Source organism: Rhinolophus hipposideros, assembly GCF_964194185.1.
Source record: "Rhinolophus hipposideros genome assembly, chromosome: X".
NCBI classification, from domain to species: domain Eukaryota; kingdom Metazoa; phylum Chordata; class Mammalia; order Chiroptera; family Rhinolophidae; genus Rhinolophus; species Rhinolophus hipposideros.
Genome location: NC_138046.1, coordinates 5,510,046 through 5,532,023, shown reverse-complemented (window position 1 = coordinate 5,532,023; position 21,978 = coordinate 5,510,046). Strand labels below are relative to the sequence as shown.

Sequence of the window (21,978 nt, the reverse complement as noted above, 5' to 3'; positions counted from 1 at the left end):
ATCCCAGTCATTCCCTAAAAGAGGCCTATTTGCATACTATAAAAGCCACCGCCTGAGGGTCAGGATTCTAATTTAGCACATATCTAAGGCAGACTGTGATCTTCCCAGGATAAGGAGAAGGTCAGCAGGCATCATCTCCACATTCTCCCTCTGCTCCACTCCAGGTCACCAGTGTCTTACCTGGAATAAGCCTGTACACGTGCCTGGCACCCCAGCTTTTTGTGGCTGCTGCCCAGGGGACACAGCCTTTGATTTTCTGACTCTCATAGCCAGCAGAGCTTGAATTACAAATTCTATAGGACTGTAGCAAAGAAAGAAACACTTCTTAACTGCCCCTTCCAGGGCTCAGTGCAGAGGGAGCAGACAGAAACATCCACCTCCAGTTTTACCTGAAAGACGTCTACTTTCATACTTTAAAAGCTGATGTCTAAGGGTATAGCTTCCAATCAGCCTGTATCAAGGTACTGACTGGTATACTCCCCTTTGGGACACTGACAGGTCTTAGAACACCCTCAAACTATGGGGAGCCGCTAAAAACAAAGAAGGTGACTTGGACAGTCACAAAGCTTTGAGAGACAACCAAAAGCTAGGGCTTAGCTGAACAATAAAGTTCATCTCCTTCAAAAGACCACTTTGTCAAGACTGGGAGAGTTGCCTGTTTCATCTAATGTGCAGAAACCAACACAGAGAGTCAAAGAAAATGAAGAAACAAAGGAATATGTTTTAAACAAGAGAACAAGATAAAATTCCAGAAACAGGCCTTAAGGAAAGGAGATAAATGATTTATCTAATAAAGAGTTCAAAGTAATAGACCAAAGGTGCTTGCCAAGATCAGGCGAACAATGCATAACAACCTGAGAATTTCAACAAAGAGATAGAACATATAAAAAAAGTACCAAACAAATATTTGAGCCTAAGAATACAATAACCAAACTGAAAAAGTCAATTAAGGGATTCAACAGCAGACTAAATAAGGTAGAAGAAAGTTTTATTCAGGTCAAAGACAGGGCAGTGAAATTCATCTAATCAGAAGAGCAAAAAGAAAAAAGAATACAGATAGCTTAAGGGAATTATGGGACTCTATCAAGCAAACCAGTACTTACATTATAGGGGTCCCAGAAGGAGAAGAGAGAAAGAAAGGGGCATAAAGCTTATTCAAAGAAAAAATGGCTGAAAACTCCCCTAACCGAGAGAAAGAACCAGACATACAGATCCAGAAATTGCAGAGTACCAGAAAGATGAATCCAAAGAGACTTACAGCAAGACACTATATACATAAATCCTCACCTAACATCATCAATAGGTTCCTGGAACTGCAGTGCAACAACATATAACAAAGCCAATTTTATGATAGGCTAATTGATAAACAAGAGTAACATTCTTACAGCATCTCGTGATGGTATAATAAAACAATGTTGAATGGAATGACATTATTCAAGCACCCACTATAATTACATTGTCAAAAGGTAAGATTTCGAAAGCAGTAAAACTAAAACAACTTGTTACGTATAAGCGAACCCCATAACACTAACAGAAGATTTTTCAGCCCAAACTGAAGGCCAAAAAGGAGTGGCATGATATATCCAAAGTGCTGAAAGGAAAAACTTCCAACCATGAATACTCTCCCTGGCAAAGTTGGAATTCAGAATTGAAGGACAGTTTTCCAGACAAGCAAAAGCGAAAGTGCATTACCCCTAGACCAGTCTTAAAGTGAATGTTAAAGGGATTTCTATAAGCTGAAAAGAAAAGGCACTAATTAGGAGCAACAAAACATATAAAAGTATAACTCTTGCATGTAAAGGTAAATATATAGTTAAATTCAGAACTCTAATGTTGTAATGGTGGTGGGTAATCCCTTATAAATCTAATATGAAAGTTAATGAAGGTTAAAAGACAAAAATAGTAAAAACAATTATAACTACAATAATTTGTTAATGAATACATAAGGTAAAAAGATGTAAACTGTGACATCAAAAACATAAAACACATATAGAAGAGATTAAAAATACAGAGCTTTAGTATGCGTTCAAGCTTAAGTTGTTAGCTTCAAATAGAATGTTATAAATATAATGTATTTAAGCCTCATGGTAACCACAAAACAAAAGCCTATAACAGATATAAAAAAAAATAAAGAGAAAGGAATCTAAGCACACCACTACAGAAAATCATCAAATCACAAATGAAGAGAAAAAGAGAAGCAAGGAACAAAGGAATTACAAAACAGCCAGAAAACAATGAACATAATGTCAATAGTAAGTCCCTACCTACCAGTTATTACATAATGGACTAAATTCTCCAATCAAAGAGGAGCTGAATAAAAAATGAGGCCTAGCTATATGCTGCCTACAAGACACTCACTTCAGCTTTAAGGACATACACAGACTGAAGTGAAAGGATAGAAAAAGACATTCCATGCAAATAGAAACTAAAAGAAAACAGAGGTAGCTACACTTATATCAGGAAAAAAAATAGATTTTAGTCCAAAGACTGTAATAGAAGATAAAAACGTCATTACATAATGATAAAGGGGTAAATCCAACAAGAGGGTAAATAAAATAGCTTGCAAACAATAAGCATGAGAATATTAACATAAAATAAACTTGAAAGTCAACTTAAAGAGGTACATGTCATCATGACGTAACGTCAGTTTATGAGGAAGACATAAAAATCACAAATGGGTGTGTGTTTAATAACAGATACTAAAAAAACATAAAGCAAGAACTGGTGGAATTAAAGGTAGAAATAAATAAAATCACGATATTATTTGTTCTCTCAACTTGACAGAACAATTAGACAAACAAATCAGAGAGGACACACTATCAAACACCTTGACCTAATAGATATTTATAAAATAGTTCACCCAAGAAATGCAGAACAATGCACATGCTCTTTGAGTGCACATGGTGTGTTCACCAACCTAGACCATTTACTGGGCCAAAAACTAAGTCAATAAAAATGAAAAACTTCAAATCTATAGTATGCTTTCTGATAACAACAGACTCTAATTAGAAACCGATAAGATACCTAGAAAAAAACCTCAAGTATTGGGAAATTAAAGAATATATTTCTAATTAATACATGGTTTAAAAAAGTATAAGGGAAACTAGAAAATATTTTGTACTTAATTACCATGAAATTAAAACATATAAATATTTGTAGGATACAGCAAAAAGGGATTAGAGGCAAAAATATAGCATTAAATGATTATGTTAGAAAAGACTAAATGTATAAAATCAATGACCTAAGGTGCTTCCTCAGAGAACTAGAAAAAGGAGAATTAAAGCAAAAGTATGTAAAAATAAGGGAATAATGAAGATAAGACCACAAACCAATAAAACAGAAACAAATAATGGAGAGAATTAACAAAGCAGTAAGGTGGATCTTTGAAATGAATAACAAAATTGATAAAATCTTAGCTAGACTAAACAAGAAAAGAAGAGCACAAATTACCAACACCAAGAATCTGATGTCACTATAGAGACTGTAGGCATTATGAAAATAATAAGAGAATATTATGAATGACTTTATGACTACAAATCTGACAACTTAGATAAAATGTATAAATTTCTAGAAAGAACCACTAAAGAAGAAACAGAAAATCGTATTAGCTCTATATCTATGGAAAAAATTAAATTTAACATCTAAAACCCTCCCATAAAATAAACTCCATCTCCAGACAGTTTCCCTGGTAAATTCTAGCAAATATTTAAGATGGAAATAGCACTAATATTCCACAAACTCTTTGGTAAACCAGAGTTTTACAAAGTCAGTATAATACCAACATGTGACAAACTCATAACAAAGAAAAGGAAGGAAGGGAGGGAGGGAGGGAGGGAGGGAGGGAGGGAGGGAGGGAGGGAGGGAGGGAGGGAGGGAGGGAGGGAGGAAGGGAGGGAGGGAGGAAAGAAAGAAAGAAAGAAAGAAAGAAAGAAAGAAAGAAAGAAAGAAAGAAAGAAAGAAAGAAAGAAAGAAAGAAAGAAAGAAAGAAAGAAAGAAAGAAAGAAAGAAAGAAAGAAAGAAAGAAAGAAAGAAAGAAAGAAAGAAAGAAAGAAAGAAAGAAAGAAAGAAAGAAAGAAAGAAAGAAAGAAAGAAAGAAAGAAAGAAAGAAAGAAAGAAAGAAAGAAAAGCAAGCAAGCAAGCAAGCAAGCAAGCAAAATTGTGGACCAATATCCCTCTTGACCCGAGATGCAAAATTTACCAACATGATATAATTAAGCTGAAAGTAGTTATATATATGTGTCAGTTACCAATTTACTGCTTCTCAGTTCCAAGTGTATCCTTACATCCATGTTCTCCATATAAGAATTCCTGTCAGTATTTCTCCTTTACAGAAAGGACAATATTAAACTTTCTCAGTAGAGGGCGCAGGAGGGACGCTCCAGGAGAAAGAGGTTCTCTTGCTATTTCTGTCCCTGGCCAGGGCTCCACTGTTTAGGTGTGAGGACATCACCAGCCCGTGGGGTCCAGCCCTCGGTCCCTACATGACCTTGCAGCCTGAGCCTGGTGATGACCTTTCCACAACCCTCTCAACGCGGTGAACCAGAGCCCCTGCAAGACCTAGATGCAGCTGTCTGTCTGGACTCCCTGGGCAAGCCCCCTGCATGACCTACCTGCAACCTCCTGTGTTCCACAGGGTCACACTGCAAGCTCTCGACCCTCACTCCCGGGTCGTGAAATCTATGTGCTCTGAAGTCCTTCTGCTTTCACTGACCAAGGCTTCCTTTGCACACTCACACCAGCAGTTGGTGATCACTTGCTCTCTTGCCTGCACTCTGGGAGTGTGGCCTATTATTGTTTGCTCAGCAATACTAGACCAGCTCCTGCCTGGCCACACCAGCAACCTTCTCTGATAGAATATGATTGTCTCCACAGAAAAATCCCAAGAAACATAAAAATAGGAATAAAATTAACAAAAGATATACAAGATTAGGTTATGTTTTTTTTATAGTATTATAAGATAACAATAATAATAATGTTATTTTCCAAAAGTTGTGGGCCAAATCCAGCTCACTGCCTGTTTTTGTAAATAATGTTTTCCTGGAACAGAGTCATACACATTGATTTATGTATCATCTCTGGCTGTTGTCGTGCTTCCACAACAGTACTGAGCAGTTGCCATGGAGACTATCTGGCCCTTTACAGAAAAGTTTGTGGACCCCTGATCTAGAATATCCAAAATAATCTCGAAAAAGGACAAAGTTGGCAAACATATTACCTGACTTCAAGAATTACTGTAAACCTGCAGTAGCCAAGACAGTGTGGAACTGTCATAAGAATCTACAAATAGATCAATGGAATCAAACAGAGAGCCCAGAACCAAATGCACATCTATATGGTTATTTGATTTTTGACAGTGTTTTAAAGGCAATCCAATGGGGGAAAAAAGGGGTCTTTTCAACAAATGATACTATAGGACCTGGATATCCATATGTAAAAAATATCAACTTCTGGCCCTACCTCACGACACAGAAGAAAATAATTTGAGACAGATCACAGACTTAAATGGTAAAGATAAAACCATAATACCTTTTTAAAATGTAGGAGAATATCATCATGTCATGTGGGTTGTCACAGATTTCTTATACATGTCACATAAACAATGATCATTGAAAGAAATTTGATCAATTACAATCCATTAAAACTAAAATTTTCTGCTCATCAAAAGACTCTGTTAAACAACTAAATAGGTAGGCCACAGACTGGAAGATAATATTCCTAAAATATACATCCAGTAAGAACTGGTGACCAGGGTATATAAAGAACTACAACTCAATAAAAATGACAAGCCAATGTAAAAAAGGCAAAAGATTTAATCATATGCTTCGCAAGATATAAATGGCCAATAAACACATGGAAAGATGCTCAATGTCATTAGTCCTCAATCAATGTAAATTAAAATCCCAAGGAGATACTCACCATAATGGCTAAAATTAACAAGACAGACAACATCAAGTGTTGGCCAGTAGGTGGGGCAGCTGCAACTCTCATACACTGCTGATGACTGTAAAACGGAACAACTACTTTAGTAAAAGTTTCGGCAGTTACTTATGAAATTAAACACTCACCTACTCTATGAGCCAGCAGTTTCACTCTTAGGTTTACCTGAGTGAAATGAAAACATATTATCTACAAAAATACTTTCACATGAATGTTCATGGTGGTTTTATTCATAATAACCCCAAACTGGAAAGAGCCTCGGTGTTTATTCACAAAAGAACGAATTCTATGGTATGAATTTCTAGAACAGGCAAAACTAATTTATGGTGGTAAAAAATCAAGACAGTTGTTTCCTCTGTGGTGTGTGAGCAGGACTGGACTAGGAAGGCATATGAGGGTACTTTCTGCAACGATGGTAATATTCCATCTCGTTAGGGGTCCGGGTTACATAGGTGTATGCATAAATTTAATAATAAACTCAGCAAGTGTATATTTAATATTTTAACATCATTGTACAAGTGTTGAAGTATTTTAGGGGGACATGTACTCATACCTGCATTATACTTTAAAATGAACCAAAAAGAAGATTAATTAATAGATGGATACAGGGAGCGAGAGAGATGAATAGATAGGAAATAAAGCAAGTATAGTGATATTTTAATGGTAGAATTTAGACGGTGATCTATGGGTTTTCATTGCAAATGAAGCTTTCAACTTTTCTATATGTTTAAAAATGTTCATAATAAAATGTTGGAAAAAATATCAAGCATCTTCATTGTTCTAGGTAGAGGATACAAGAGATGACTGGGAGAGTTTTCCAGGGGAGCTTATCCAAGGGAAGTGAATTAGTATTAATGTAGTTCCTACTACAATCCTGGGGCAAAGGTAGGGACAACAATTGATTTTTATTTTCACAACAACCGGGTGTGGAAGAGCAGGCTTGAAATGAGTGGAGAGAATGTGTTCAGTTTTGAATAGGGTGTGCTTTATGATCCTAGGTATCTAAGTGGCGACATCTCGTAGATTGTTGGATACACAGGTTAGGAGATTTGCAGAAATCTGGGATACAGACAAATGCCGTGGTTGTCATATCTTTGGGTACCTTAGCTCTTTGGTCACTGAGCACAATTTAATAACTATTTCTTATTTTAATAATACTTCCATTTTTAAATACTATCTCAAACATCTGCCACCCACCCCCGCAACTAGTAGTCCTTGCTTGTTGGCCTATTTATTATTCTATGGGAATTACAATAAGAATAGAAATTGTACAAATAAAAAGCTGTAGAGTAGCAAGATTAAAATGTAGCAGATATAAGGATCTTAGGAATTTCCGTTACATTTGATGGCTAATATTTGGTAAATACATTTATACAGAGGGATAGTTCTTCGGTACTCACCTGATCAAATAGAGCTCTTTATTCCATGGATAGATATTTAAGACTGGCCCAACCCCAATCATGTGGTTCTGACTTTCTCCAACATTTTCAATATATTCATGCTTCAATGGCACATTGCTGAGGAGTTCAAATTCCTCAGGCGCCTTTCGCAGGACCTGCTGTGCTGCATAGAATCCATCTACCAGCAGTGTCCTGCCACCTGTTCCTTCATGCTTAAGATAGTGAAACACTTGAATGCTAAAGAGGGAAACAAGTTAAATTCTCCTGTTCAGTGGAGTCATGAGAACATATCAACATTTTAGAAAATTATATATGAAACGATGACTGAATCTACTTGCGCCATTTTCTTTTCCTGAAGAAGTAAATCTCATTTCCTAATTGCTTTTACCTCATAGCCAGTTGTACTTTTCTTGTGCTTTGACATATTCATGTCATTACATGTATCTTCTAAACGTATTCAACATGTACTGAAGCCTCTATGTGTCAGGCCCTGGGAATACAAGCATGAATAAGATACAGTCTCTGTTCTAAAGAAGCCTATAGTCTAGTGAAAAGAGATGAAGCAAATAACTACCAATAAAACATGATAGGTATTATAATCAAGTTGTATACAAGATATAGTGGGGCCATAAATAGAGAAATCATTCTAGTGGGGTATTGTATAAAGAAATGCTTTACTTCTGCACAGCAAAAGAAACTATTGACAAAATAATGAGGCAACCAACTGAATGGGAGAAGATTTTTGCAAATAGTGCCTCTGATAAGGCACTAATATCCGAAATATACAAGGAACTCATGAAACTCAACAACAAAAAAACAAACAACCCAATTGAAAAATGGACAGAGGACCTGAAGAGACATTTCTCCAAAGAGGATATACAAATGGCAAATAGACATATGAAAAAATGCTCAACATCGCTAATCATCAGAGAAATGCAAATGAAAACCACAATGAGATATCACCTCACCCCAGTCAGAATGGCTATCATCAACAAGACAAATAGTCACAAGTGTTGGAGAGGCTGTGGAGGAAAAGGAACCCTCATACACTGTTGGTGGGAATGCAGACTGGTGCAGCCGCTATGGAAGGCAGTGTGGAGGTTCCTCAAGAAATTACGAATAGAATTACCATATGACCCAGCAATCGCTCTCCTGGGTATCTACCCAAAAAATCTGAAAACATTTCTCTATAAAGACACGTGTACTCCAATGTTCATTGCAGCTTTGTTTACGGTGGCCAAGACATGGAAACAACCAAAATGTCCTTCGATAGATGAATGGATAAAGAAGTTGTGGTATACATACACAATGAAATACTATTCGGCGTTAAGGAAAGATGATATAGGAGCATTTGTGACAACATGGATGGATCTTGAGAGTATAATGCTAAGTGAAATAAGTCAGACAGAAAAAGCAGAGAACCCTATGATTTCACTGATATGTGGTATATAAACCAAAAACAACAAAAGAACAAGACAAACAAATGAGAAAGAAAAACTCATAGACAAAGACAATAGTTTAGTGGTTACCAGAGGGTAAGGGGGTGGGGGGGTGGATGATGAGGGTAAGGGGGATCAAACATATGGTGATGGAAGGAGAACTGACTCTGGGTGGTGAACACACAATGGGATTTATAGATGATGTAATACAGAATTGTACACCTGAAATCTATGTAAATTTACTAACAATTGTCACCCCAATAAATTAAAAAAAAAGAAATGCTTTGGAGGGGGATGACAATGACTTTGCTTAGTCTTAAAAAAAATGGGCAAGAGTAGGGCTGGAATGAGACTGAGGTGAGGAGAGGGCATTCCAGGCAGAGAAAAAGTGTGACCAAACATACTACTGTAAAACAACGAGGTATATTCAAGAAAGAGGGTAAGAAGTTTCGACAGGCACAGCACATAAAACCAGAGGAGGATTTTTAAACAGGGAAACTCTATGGTTATATTAACATTTTAAAGTCTTGGTTATGGTAATAGCATGGGAGATGGACTGGTGGGAATCAAGGTAACAGAAAACTTGGATACCTGAAATACTAGAGAAAAACGCTGAGGGCTTAAGCTCAGAGAAGTGTGTTACAGAAAAGAGGACACACCTGAGACATACTACAGAGGTAGAATGGGCAAGATCTGATAACTGATTAGATGTGGAGGATGAAGAACAGACAAAAGCCTAGAGTGACTCCAGGTTTTCCATTAGGTAACTTGATGGATGATGATGCCATTTGCTGAGACAGAGAATGTAGGCAGATGTGTAACTGGATGATAATGAAGGGGTTAGAGGGGTTGTGGAAGAAGCTCCGTTTAGAGGCGTGTTGGAAAACTTGAACCATACATATATGGCTGCAGATGTTAACAGGGAAAGGAAAGGTGATGATTAATGAACTTGAAAACTAAAGTCTTTAAAAAGTAGAAAATATTCTTAACAGAAATTTAGAGAAAAAGCAAAAATAAGGATACGTGAACACCAAAGTAAAATAAATAATAAATGCAAATAAAGATGGAAGGAATAAAATCAAGGGGAACCTAATATAAATACAATTAAAATAAAAAAGGTCAGTTCTGGCCATATTGAGCTTTCTATGAAACTTCTAGGTCAGGGTTATTTAGTAGCAAGTTGAACTCAGACGAGAGGTAGATTTCTTATTGTCTGTAGGTGATAGCTAAAGCCGAGAGCATGGAAGAAGTCATTTGGACAGATCATTTCAAGTAAGAACAGAGGGACAAGATGAAAACTTGAGAAACAACAATATTTAGGATGTGCTCATAGAAAAATAAGCCAGCCCAAAAGGCTGAGGGAAAATGCTCAGAGATATACCATAGGAGCAAAACCAGAAGAGAAGAAATATTTAAGAGGTAGTGGTTAATGTCACGCCCCAAGGGTCAAGTCAGATTAAGATTGAAAGATACACGTTGGGTATGGCAATTAAATTATCTGTTGGTGACTGGAGAGGATAATCTTTTTTTTCTTTTTTTAAAATTTATTTATTGGGGTGACAATTGTTAATGAAATTACATAATTTCAGGTGTACAATTCTGTATTACATCATCTATAAATCCCATTGTGTGTTCACCACCCAGAGTCAGTTCTCCTTCCATCATCATATATTTGATCCCCTTACCCTCATCTCCCTCCCCCCACCCCCCTTACCCTGGAGAGGATAATCTTAATTGGGAGTGGGTAGGATAAACTAGCTGACCATAGGTTTCAGGAGTAAATGGGAAATGAGAATTTAAATACATTGAATGTAGATAATTTTAAAAGTAGTTTAGCTGTGAAGGGAAGAGTAAGATGGGGCTGTAGCTGGAGGGAGACAGAGTCCAAGGAAGGGTACAAAAGAAGAGATTTAAGATATGAGAAGCTGATAGGAAAGAGTTGATAGGTGTGGCAAGGCTGAAGATAAAGGAGGAAAATCCCCAAAGAGGTTGTGAAGGATTGATCTACACCAAAGGTAGTTTTAGAAAGGAAAAGGCATGTAAAATGATGATGATGATGATGATAATGGCTTAAATGATAATAACAGTAGCTAGTCTTTACTGAGCACTTAATGTGTCAGGTAGTATGCCAAGTACTTTCCATACATCAGGTAATTTAATCCCCAACCTATACTAATGGATAGGTTTTATTAGCTGTCCCATTTTACAGATGAAAAACTGAGGCACAGAGATGTTACTTTGTCCAAGATCACAAAGCTAATACATGTTCCAGCTGGGATGCAAATCCCAATCTGGTTGAGGCCATAGTCAGAACTCTTAACCACTCTTACTATACTGCTAAAGCAGTTGGTCCTTGCCATTGATTAGAAAGGGTTAAATTAAAGGCACAGACAACTGCTTATCTCTGGTAGTGGTCAGACACAGAAAAGCTAGTTGGTATTTGAACTTCAACCCCTGTCCAGCTGCTTCTCTTTCCATTTCCTCTTTCTTTATTCTGCATTGCCTAGAATGAGGAAGGCAGGACTGTTGGTCTCTTCGTATATCAATAACATTAAGCAGGATCTCTAAAATATGCTTTTTTCTTCCTCCCCAGAACCAAACATTCTTAAGTTCCAACTCCCTAAAGCAAATCAATGTAACCACAAGCAATTGCATATTATCACCCTCTCATATTGTCTTTATAAATCCATACATACACTCACTTTACTACTGTCATTGTGCCTCAGGCTCATCACCTACATGCAGAAGCAAGATCAATAACAACAACAAAATAACAACCACAGAGGTACCTCTAGTAAGTGGCAAATGGTAGGAAAATAAAGTATGGTATCTATTCATCATGCACATAATTAACATTTCTTCTTTGTGGTGAGAACATTTAAAATCTTCTGCCTGTTAGCTATTGTGGTAATTATATTACCATATATAAGCGTATCAAATCAACACACTGCCCACCTTCAATTTACACAATGTTAGATGTCCATTATATCTTGATAAAGCTGGGGGGAATGTATGGTACATATAATTTTTGGCTCAATCACTTCTGGTTCCATGTGAAGGTTATTTTTCATTCATTCCTCCTCTCCAACTTGTAAAATGGATCCAAATTCCTCTTATACCATATCCAAAGCAGCTGTGTTTGGAACATTGACCCCTTTGCAATATAATAACTAAATATAAGAAAACTGTACAAATTGCAAAACTAATGGTTAACCAACACTCTTCTTGGTAAGTTATTTGTTATCACTTTGAGAAAAAAATGTAAATTAAATCAAGATTCATTTATGTAGTAAGGTGAATTTTCAATCATTTCAAAAAAATGTATTTCTATAAGTCTAAGCAAGGGTGCTTCAAAATGATCATGTTTCTAGAAGAGTCGAAATAGTCATACAGGTCATCATTAGCAGATACGATCTTGGTTCAGATAGAATGGAAAATGATTAAGAAACTATTCAACACCATCACATTTAAAGACCCTGCTCTGGAAAATTCTAATTCACTTACCCACAGGGCTCTTGAAAATAGGTAATGTCAGTATGCTGATCCAGAGCTAGCTTGGTGTATGCGGTGTCACCCCTGGAAAAGTCGGAAGTGAAATACCACATCCTCCCATAGATGGTTTCCCTGTCAAATGAAATACAGGAAGACCTTTTAGCTATTTGAAATTTTCATTCTTATCTTTCAAAACTCTTTGTAATACTTTCATTATTCACAAATAACAATAGAGTTATGGCTCTAGATTTCTATCTATGAGGTGAAGATGACAGTGGAAAACACCACCAGTCAATTCTGTCACTGATTAATACTCTAGGAAGTTGTGTGGGGGGGAGCGGGGAGAAACTACGGAAGTATAATGTAGTCCGAAAGCTTAGAGAATCATCTCTCTCTATGTGCCTACTTCTAATAGCTTTCCTTTCAAGGTTCTTTGCTGTACTCAGCTTCCTTGCATAGAAAAAAAATGTTTTTATGCAGCTGCTTTTAGCAGTTATTAATGAAGCTGCTCACCCATCTTTTGGACATGGAGGAATAAGAAAAAGAGAAAAGGATAGTTTATGTTAGCAAGTATTTAGTGAGACTTGCTGTATCACTGTTCTTGTTTCTCTCCCTCAGGTATATATCATAGGTTTAGATTTTATAGTTATTTTCCTGGTGAGCTCAGATCTGACTAAAGGTCGCTTTAATTCTTTAGCTTTCAAGTTCATTTATTTTATGAATCCTCAAAGTCCAAACGGGAAATGTTCTTCCTCTTCAACTTAATCTTTTCAGCCCTCTCAATTTGTTGCTTACCAGCACAGCTTCTTGTACTTGAACTTTCTCAGCCTGTGTTTCAAACTGAGCGGCTCACAAATGTTGGTTGTGCTCTATTAGAATAGGGCGAATGACCCAGCATACTACCTGGTGTATGCAGTGTCCCACAATGAGCTATATCTGTCTCTTCTTAAGTCAAAGGAAAGCACCAATTTCTAACAAAGTAGGTTTACATCACATTTAATACTACAGAAGATCAATCTATATTGAAATATAGCAATGCAGACTAGCAAGTGGAAACAACACTGTACTTAGAATCAAGAAACCTGAGCCATCTGAATTCCAGCCCCACTGATTACTAGATGAGCAATACTGAGCAAGCCATTTAAGATATCTGAGCCTCAAATTCTGCACCTGTAGAACAGGGGATAAAATACACACTTATCTGGATTGTTTTAATGACCAAAGAAAATAATAGGTGTGAATATGCTGGTTAAATGGTGTAAGGCAGTATTATTAACAACCAGTCTCTGAACCAAGCCTTAGGAATGAGAGGTCAAAACGGGATGATCTTTTGACACCATTGTATTCAATCCTCTCATTGATCAGATGGGGAAATAGAGGCCACTGGGGGTGTCGAGAGAAAGTTTTGTGTGTAATGGAGTTGCCTATGTTCCTACAACTGCTTGATGGTAGAACTCAGACTAGTACCTGGTTCGCTTTACTCACAGTTAGTGCTCACTCTAGTGTACAATGACACCTCTCACTTTGAGCATTGTTGGGCTCAAAAAAAATGTATCAATGATTTTGAAGTCTTTACCACATTTAACATATAAGCATCTTCAGAGATTAAAAATCTGCACTTCAATAAAGAACTATCAATGGGAATCTCCTTATTTAGGCCATAAAATATTATCGATTAAGAACAAGGGTGACCATACCTGTTACATTATTTTATTGGTGTTCATGCTCTGGAAATCAATCACTGCAGATATCAGGAAACTAATGAATTACCTGATCAAGCTGATCCTTTTTGCCAACTTCTCTGTGTGTTCTTGAGTGGGAGGGACATTTTCTACAAACGCAATTCCATAGAGCAGAAAGTTCTGCATGAAGTTCTTCAGTCCCTCATTGGTTTCTAAAAAGCTCTGGCAATCCACCGATGGCACTTGGGCTTGTTGGTAGATTTCAGAATTCCATAAGATTCTAGGTTGGATGACCTTTTGTTTCTGTCCTTCATAACTGTTTCTCACCAGCCAATCCAAATCATATTTAGTCACATGATCATCTGGCCCTTTTAAAGGAAAAAAATAAAAGGCATTAAAATAATAATTATAAATGCTGCCAATAATTTACTGGTTAAGAATGTTATTTTTAGCAATCACTCACCCAGTGCTGTATTGTTTATGAAACCAAATAAGAATGAGTGCCTATAACGTTCCTGAGAAAGAAATATTTTGTAGATTGAGTAGTATGAATTATAAGTGAATGAATGAACAAATAAATCTTCCCAGCAGGTAGGTAAGTCTATGGAATTATAGCTCTGGAGCATTTATCAAGTCATCAAAGAAGGATAATGAAAAAAATCCCAGTTGCTTTTTAGTCTACTTCCTTCTTTCTCCCCTTGCCCCATCCTCACCTCTCATCTACACACAACCTTTTGAGCTAGAAGGGACTAATCTTTATTTTACTAATGGAGAAGAGTTAGTGACTAACTCAAGATCACACAGCTGAATAAGTATTACAGCTGGAACTGGAACTCTGGCCTCTTACTTCCGGCGGTTCAGTACTACACTATGCTGTCTTCCTCTTCTAAATGAGTTAGGTCAGTTTGGTCTAATGATACAACATCAATACAACATGATAAAGTGACGTCATAAATGAATTTGCCCGCTGTGCAAACAAACAAACAAACAAACAAAAACAGAACAACAACAAAAAACAGCGCCCGAAATTCTTTTGATAAAATCTTCAGGATAAGCAAAGAATATAATAGGAGTGAAAGGCTATAGGTTATGCTGGCATCTTATCTCTCCCTTTTACTTCTTTCTAGTTCTCTGTATTAGTCTCTGTTTGTATCTTTTGGCTTCCCACCCCCCAGATAATTAATGTATCATAAAGAATACGCAAAGCATAAGAAAGTATGAGGAAATAAAAATAATCACTGATACTTATCATTCTACCACCCAGATGAAACCACTATTAACAGCTTGGCATCATTTCTTCCAGTTTTTTGTTCTATGCATTATTTTACTTTATAAAGTTTGCCATATATGTGAATATATATATATATATATATGTATATATATATATATATGTATGTGTGTTGTGTGTATATGCGTACATGATATACACACATATATACATACACACACACACACATATTTGCACCCTTCCTTTGTTACTTAACATTTTAACAATAATTTTATCATTGAAAATCTCCATAAAATAAATTATTATAATTTGCTAAATATTGACTACAAAAATTTACTTAATCAATCTGTTCTTCTGGGGCATGTAGTTTGTTTCTTGAAAAAAATCCCTATTATTTGATAGTGATCATCTTTGTCTATATTTCTGATAATTTTTTTCAAAATACACACATAGAAGGTGTAGTTGTTAAATCCAAAGACATACACTTTTAAGAGTCTGGACACATATTCATGTAACCAAATTACTTTCTAGAAAGTCTACCAATTTTCATTGCCTCCAACGATATTTGTGTGGCCATCAAAGTTGCATATTCTTATTTTTTAAATATATTTTTCTAATTTGGTAAGTAAACTGCTCTTACTGTAATAATTTTAATTGATTCACTTACTAATAAGGCTAATAAGAACACTTGTTAGACATCTTATTTTTTGTTTCTGTTTTATTTTAATGGCAGGTCAAATATCCTGAAACATACAAATATTTTGATAGTCTTCTAATCCCAGTTGAGTTCAAGTATTAAAGTAACACGCATGAGCTAAAAGAATTCAATATTGTTTCAAGGCACTTACTGTATCTCCACGACTAGATGAAAACAGGGACAAGTAGGATGGACAATTAGACAGCATGTACTATAAAAATAACTTTTTGCTTACAATTTACAACATGTATTATTATTACAATTTTTCATCTCTGATAACTTGCAATGCTGGCTTCATGAATCTAGCAATTTTAAAATTCAGAAACTATTTTCTAAAACTTCAGGGCAAATCATTTACAAATAAGGTACACAAAGATTTAGACCATGCAAAAATTTTATGAGTGCAATTTTATCAAATTATATCCCTACTTGCCCTGTCTATATACAAAACCATGCATACATGATAAAACATTAACAACAGAGTAGTCTTTAAAACCAATTTATCATAGAAGTATTATTATATTAACATGTCTATAAGCAGCGTGTAACAGGGTTAAGAGACATCAAGGCAATAATCCTTGGAGTTACAAAAGAAACCATGTGTTATACTTTTTCCTAAGTGTAGTATATGGCAGGTTAGACGGTCCAGGCAAAAAATACTAATGTAACAATCTACCCAGCTGTTAGTCCCACATTTTTAAGATGGAATACAGTAAATCTGGGTTTCAGTGGCACTTGAATTTTCCAGTATTAAAGTGTCTTTAGCTCCCTGAATCATTACTATTCTCAAAGTAGATCTCTTGATCCTTGTCTGTGGCTTCTGTTGGACTTTCTGATATTTGATCTTTCTTGTTACTGAGAGTAGGTGGACAGTCTACACAAGCCTCTGTGTGAGACCTGCTGGATGATCCCATTTTTCACTGCCAGACATTATCAAGCATTCAGATTTGTTTTGATCAGACTCTTTCTGACTTTGAAGTTTCACTCCACTCAGATCTTACAGGTGTATTATGTTCACTTGCTAATATAAAAGATGCAGGAGTTCTTTCAGGTAGGGGAGGAGGTGAATGATTCTTCACTGACAACATCTTTCTCTGCTCCCAAATGTGTTGTTCCTGCTATAGTAGGTGTAGCACTGGATGTTGGCAATACTTTCCTTGCAGAAATTCTTTCCATACTAGTGGCAGCAGAAACTGCAGCACTTGCTATTGAAATATTAGTTTTATTCTTGGTCACTGGACCATCAGAGTTCCTGTCATCAGAGTGAAGAGAGTCATTAAAACTGAAGGGTGCTCTGAAGAGAGGTCAACTCTTATGATACACAAGATCATGGGTTTCAACTAGTATTGTGGAGCTTGGTATTAAAAGGACAGTTTTCATTGTTTGGCTGGTTATCTGAGGATTTGCTTTCAGAGGAATCGGACATAGGTGGGATATTTTCAGGTCAGTGAAATGACCATATTACATGTCCTTTCTCATCAAGAGGCAAGCAGCCTGGCCTTAGAGGTGTGTCTGAATTCTTCTGTGATTTTTCTTCTGGTGGAATACCTGGAGCTCTATTTGACTGTGTTGCATGTTGGTCCACGCAAGAATTCTGAGAAATACCACCAGCTTTTAGATCCCCCAAACTCAATTCCTGCGACTGAGAGGTTTTATCAATCATGCAAGGTGAAGCCGATTTAATTTTAATTGCATGTCCCCAATTCAAGAGTATGTTTCCATTAAAACTTTTGGGTCCCTCTTGGAAAGGGACTTTATTAATCTCAAAACTTAAACTTCTCTCCAGTTTTTTATCTACCTATTCAACAGTTGATTCATTTTCCCCTGGACGTTCTGTTGATTTACTATAATTTCTGTTGAGGTCTGTTGAATGTCGTTATGATGAAAGCATGAGCAACACTGGCTTTGGATGGTATGTGTCATTCTACTGCCACACAGTGGTGACTGTTGGAAAAGCCAAAGGGGGTGAAGGTAACAAGATGGGTGGCCCTGGGTGAGGTTCCATCGGGTGGCTGCAGTATTTCTTCCTTAGCATCCCCTTAAACAAGGCAACTGCAGGTCCTTGGTGGTTTTGGAGGAGAAGAATCTTGTTTGTCAGGATCTATGGAGCTGACCATAGATGAGTGTTCATTTCATTCACTCCATTGGCAAAGTTCAGGACTCCACGAATTTCATTATAGTTGTAGGTGTTTTTCTTTTCTTTTTTTTATTTTTTAATTTATTGGGGTGACAACTGTTAGTGAAATTACATAGATTTCAGGTGTACACTTCTGTATTACATCATCTATAAATTTTATTGTGTGTTCACCACCCAGAGTCAGTTCTCCTTCCATCACCATATATTTGATAACCCCTAACCCTCATCTCCCTACCCCCACCCCCTTTACCCTCTGGTAACCACTAAACTATTGTCTGTGTCTATGAGTTGTTGTTTCTCATTTGTTTGTCTTGTTCTTTTGTTGATTTTGGTTTATATACTACATATCAGTGAAATCATAGGGTTCTCTGGTTTTTCTGTCTGACTTATTTCGCTTAGCATTATACTCTCAACATCCATCCATGTTATCACAAATGTTCCTATATCTTTTCTTACTGCCGAATAGTATTCCATTGTGTATATATACCACAACTTCTTTATCCTGATTTTCTCTGGATGCCATTTGCTTGGAGTGTCAATTTCTACCCTTTCACTTTGAGTCTATGCTTGTCCTTGTAGCTGAGATGTGTCTCTTGGAGACATCATATGGTTGGGTTTAGGTTTTTGATCCAATCTGCTACTCTGTGCCTTTTTATTGGTGAGTTCAGTCCGTTTACATTTAGGGTGATTATTGATATGTGAGGATTTCCTGTCATTCTATCTTTAGTTTTCTGGTAAGGCTGTGTCTCCATTGTTTCTTTGCCTTTTTGTTGTTGTCTGTTGTTTCTGTGTGGTGGTATTCTATGATGTTCCGTCTGTTTCTTCTTTTATTACAGTATATATTTCAGTTCTGGATTTTTTTTGAGTGGTTACCCTTAAGTTTATGTAAAAGAAAGTGTGATATTTAGAGTATTCCATTTTCTTCAGCACGCTTACTTTCTCCATTCTCATATTCTGGTTCAGGCCTTTACTCTCCCCCTTTTCATGTTGCCACAAATTGTCCCTGTTGATGGTGGTCGAATAGCCTCCTTTAGTATTTCTTGTAGTGCATGTCGTGTATTAGAAAATTCCCTCAGCTTCTGTATGACTGGAGAGGTCTTTATTCCTCCTTCATATCTAAAGGATATCTTTGCTGGATATATTATTCTTGGCTCATAATTTCTCTCTTTCAATACTTTGAATTTTTGGTTCCACTCCCTCCTGGCTTGTAGAGTTTCTGCTGATAAATCTGATGATAATCTAATGGGCTTTCCTTTGTAAGTTACTGTCTTCTTTTCCCTGGCTGCCTTGAGAATTCTTTCTTTGTCGTTGATTTTAGACAGCTTCAATATAATGTGCTTTGGAGAAAGCCTGTTGGGATTGAGGTAATTAGGTGTTCTTTTTGCTTCTTGGATTCGAGGATCCAGTTCTATCCACAAGTTTGGGAAGTTCTCATCAACAATTTGTTTGAATATATTCTCTGTTCCCTTCTCTCTTTCTTCTCCTTCTGGTATGCCCATTATTCTTACATTGCTCTTTCTGATGGAGTCAAAGTTCTTATAGAGTTCTTTCATTTCTTTTAAGTCTCAAGTCTCTTTCTTCTTCCATCTGTGTAATTTTCAGGTTTCTATCTTCGATGTCACTGATTCTTTCCTCCATCTGGTCAACTCTACTACCTAAGCTGGTTATTTCATTCTTATTTTCTTCTATTGAGTTCTTAATCTCCAGAAATTCTCTTTGGTTCTTTTTCTAAAATTTCAATCTCTTTTGTAAAATGCTCATGTTCTTAGATTGTGTTTGTGAGTTCATTAAATTGCCTTTCTGTGTTTTCTTGTATCTCGTTGAGTTTTTTCAGAACTGCAATCTTGAATTCTCTGTCATTTAAGTCACATATTTCCATATCTTGAAGTTCCTTTTCTGGAGACTTTTCACTTTCTTTCTAAGCTGTCTTGTTGCGGTGGTTATTCATGGCAATTACTGAGTTATCATTTCTCTTCCTAGACATGTACAGGAGTGGCTTCTGCAACAGGTTGATAGGAAGAGGTCTTTCTTTTCTTTGCCAATACTTGTTGGTAGAATGTTTTATTTTTTCTCCGACTGCAGCCTTTTTTTCCTCTCTCACACAGTAGTGCTATGTTTTCTCTGCACTATTCCAGCTTCTCACACAATGGGGGAACTCCCTGGGAAACAGGCTTCTCCTCTGTTAACAGTTCGCCTGGGTGATAGGGCGCCATGTCCCTGTGGGGATGTGGACAGCTTTTGAAGTTCCAAATCTCTTTCTGCACCAGATTCAGAGCCCGAATGTTTCAGCAGTTCTGTTTACTCCTGCAGGGATCCGTCCAGATATGTGGGGCCAGGGGTGGGGTGAGTTGTGAGAGGTGGTCCAGAGCAATGGCTGCGACCACCACCACAGCCGATCCCGCTTCCACAGCTCCCTCCCCTTTGCCAGAACTAGTTGGGCTGCGAATCTGTGTCTGGGGTGCACAGTTCTCAGAGCAGCAAATATTCTGTTCTTTTGATCTGACACTGCTACTTTATCGCTTGTAGCACCAGGCAGGTGGGGGCGGGGCGAGCTCTGGGAGGGTAGGGAGGGGGTGGCTAGTCTCAGTGCCTAAGGCTTCCGTTCTACCCTTGCCAGTGAGGGCTTAAACCACTGTTTTCAGCCTTCTTCCCTCAGTCTTTTCTCCAAGGTCTCTGCCGTGATTGTTGGGTTCAGCCGCCTCAGCCCTGTGGGGCATAAGCGGAGCCCTAGCAGTCCGAGTTCTTCCCTCTCCTGCAGCTGCAGTAGTTCCGGGATGCAGCGAGCTCGGAGCACTGATCTAGGTCTGCGTCCTGTGCCCGTGAGGCTCCATCTCCGCACTTCTCCCTTCCCTCGTCCCCCGCTCGCGTGATTCTCCCACCTTTAGGTGAATTCAGTAGTGGGCCTCTTCGTCTTATCTGTGTGCGGTGAAGGGAGTTCTTTTTGGAGTTATTGTTGTTCGATGAGTTGTAAATTCCAGGAGAGCTTTACAGGGGCTCACCTCACGCCGCGATTTTGATGATGATCTGTTGTAGGTGTTTTTCAAACAGTTGGGTCATAGCTCTGTGGACAAGCTCATACTGCTCCTTAGCTTGTGCTGCAGAACGCCTCTGTGTTCTCATTTCTTGTATTAAATTAAGTACATTAAATGCCTCTGTTATTTTCCCAGCCTTTAGTAAATTCCATGTGTAATCTACAGACCAAATAGTACCTGCTTTTCCCCAGCGTGCACTGCAATGAAAACAAATAGGCACATCTTCGTGTTCTTGGTATTTCCTCCTGAAGCTTGTCCTATCCAGAATAGAATCCAATGATGAGGGAATAGCATGGTCTGGCCAGTTCACATAATAAAAGTGACAGCCTATTATACTCGTTCTGAAGCTCAAGTAAGCGTGTCCTAATGAAGTCGTCTGTTCTTGCTTGTTCAGCTTCACAAGAAATTTTAAGTGGTGCAACTGTTATAGGGTCTTCTCCATACTAACGCTGATAGCGCCCATATTTTTTCTTTCCATCTCAAGTTCTCCACAGGCCATTACAATGATTACAACATTGTCCTCCCATGGCATCCTCCAAAAATCCATTACTGTATTTGCTAAAGGTCCTTGGGTTGCCACATATGCTTTTGGCCCATAAAAACCCTTAATAAAATTTGCATTGATATCATCTGAATGTTGAGAAGGAGTATTTAAAGTCAACTTAACTCGCTGTGATCAAGTGGCAGTATGTCCTGATATCTGTTCTTTTTGACATTTTCTTCTTTTCCTCCAGTGGCTGTGGGACAAATCTTTTCTGTGCTATAGTTGGTAGACAATCTCCTTAATCGCATGAAATCCTGAGCTAAATTGTCCTCCACACTGTCATCTAGACTCTCTGGATGAATTTCCCCAGGATATCCACGTGCTCCATCCTCCGGAGTCCCCCACCTGCCCAGCGCAGCTCGCTACCCCTGCCCCTCCCCTCCCCCGATC

At 37.6% G+C, this 21,978-nt stretch overlaps 1 protein-coding gene and 1 pseudogene across 2 annotated transcripts in view; both read right to left on the bottom strand.

Annotated features, from left to right (window-relative positions):
• Nucleotides 1–21,978, bottom strand: part of TMLHE (trimethyllysine hydroxylase, epsilon) — a gene marked incomplete at its 3' end in the record, with an annotated part of 61,988 nt that overhangs the window by 3,470 nt on the left and 36,540 nt on the right. Inside the window, exons 4-6 of the mRNA XM_081041945.1 lie at nucleotides 14,039–14,318; nucleotides 12,281–12,400; nucleotides 7,338–7,574 (exon numbers count right to left, since the gene is read on the bottom strand). Coding sequence (XP_080898071.1) covers nucleotides 7,338–7,574; nucleotides 12,281–12,400; nucleotides 14,039–14,318 — 637 coding nt within the window. The remainder of the gene's footprint in view (nucleotides 1–7,337; nucleotides 7,575–12,280; nucleotides 12,401–14,038; nucleotides 14,319–21,978) is intronic.
• On the bottom strand, nucleotides 16,637–21,916 carry LOC308494429 (tyrosine-protein phosphatase non-receptor type 12-like; annotated as a pseudogene). The gene is made up of 2 exons: nucleotides 21,017–21,916; nucleotides 16,637–18,061 (listed from the first exon to the last, which is right to left on the bottom strand). The product of its transcript is annotated as a tyrosine-protein phosphatase non-receptor type 12-like (transcript).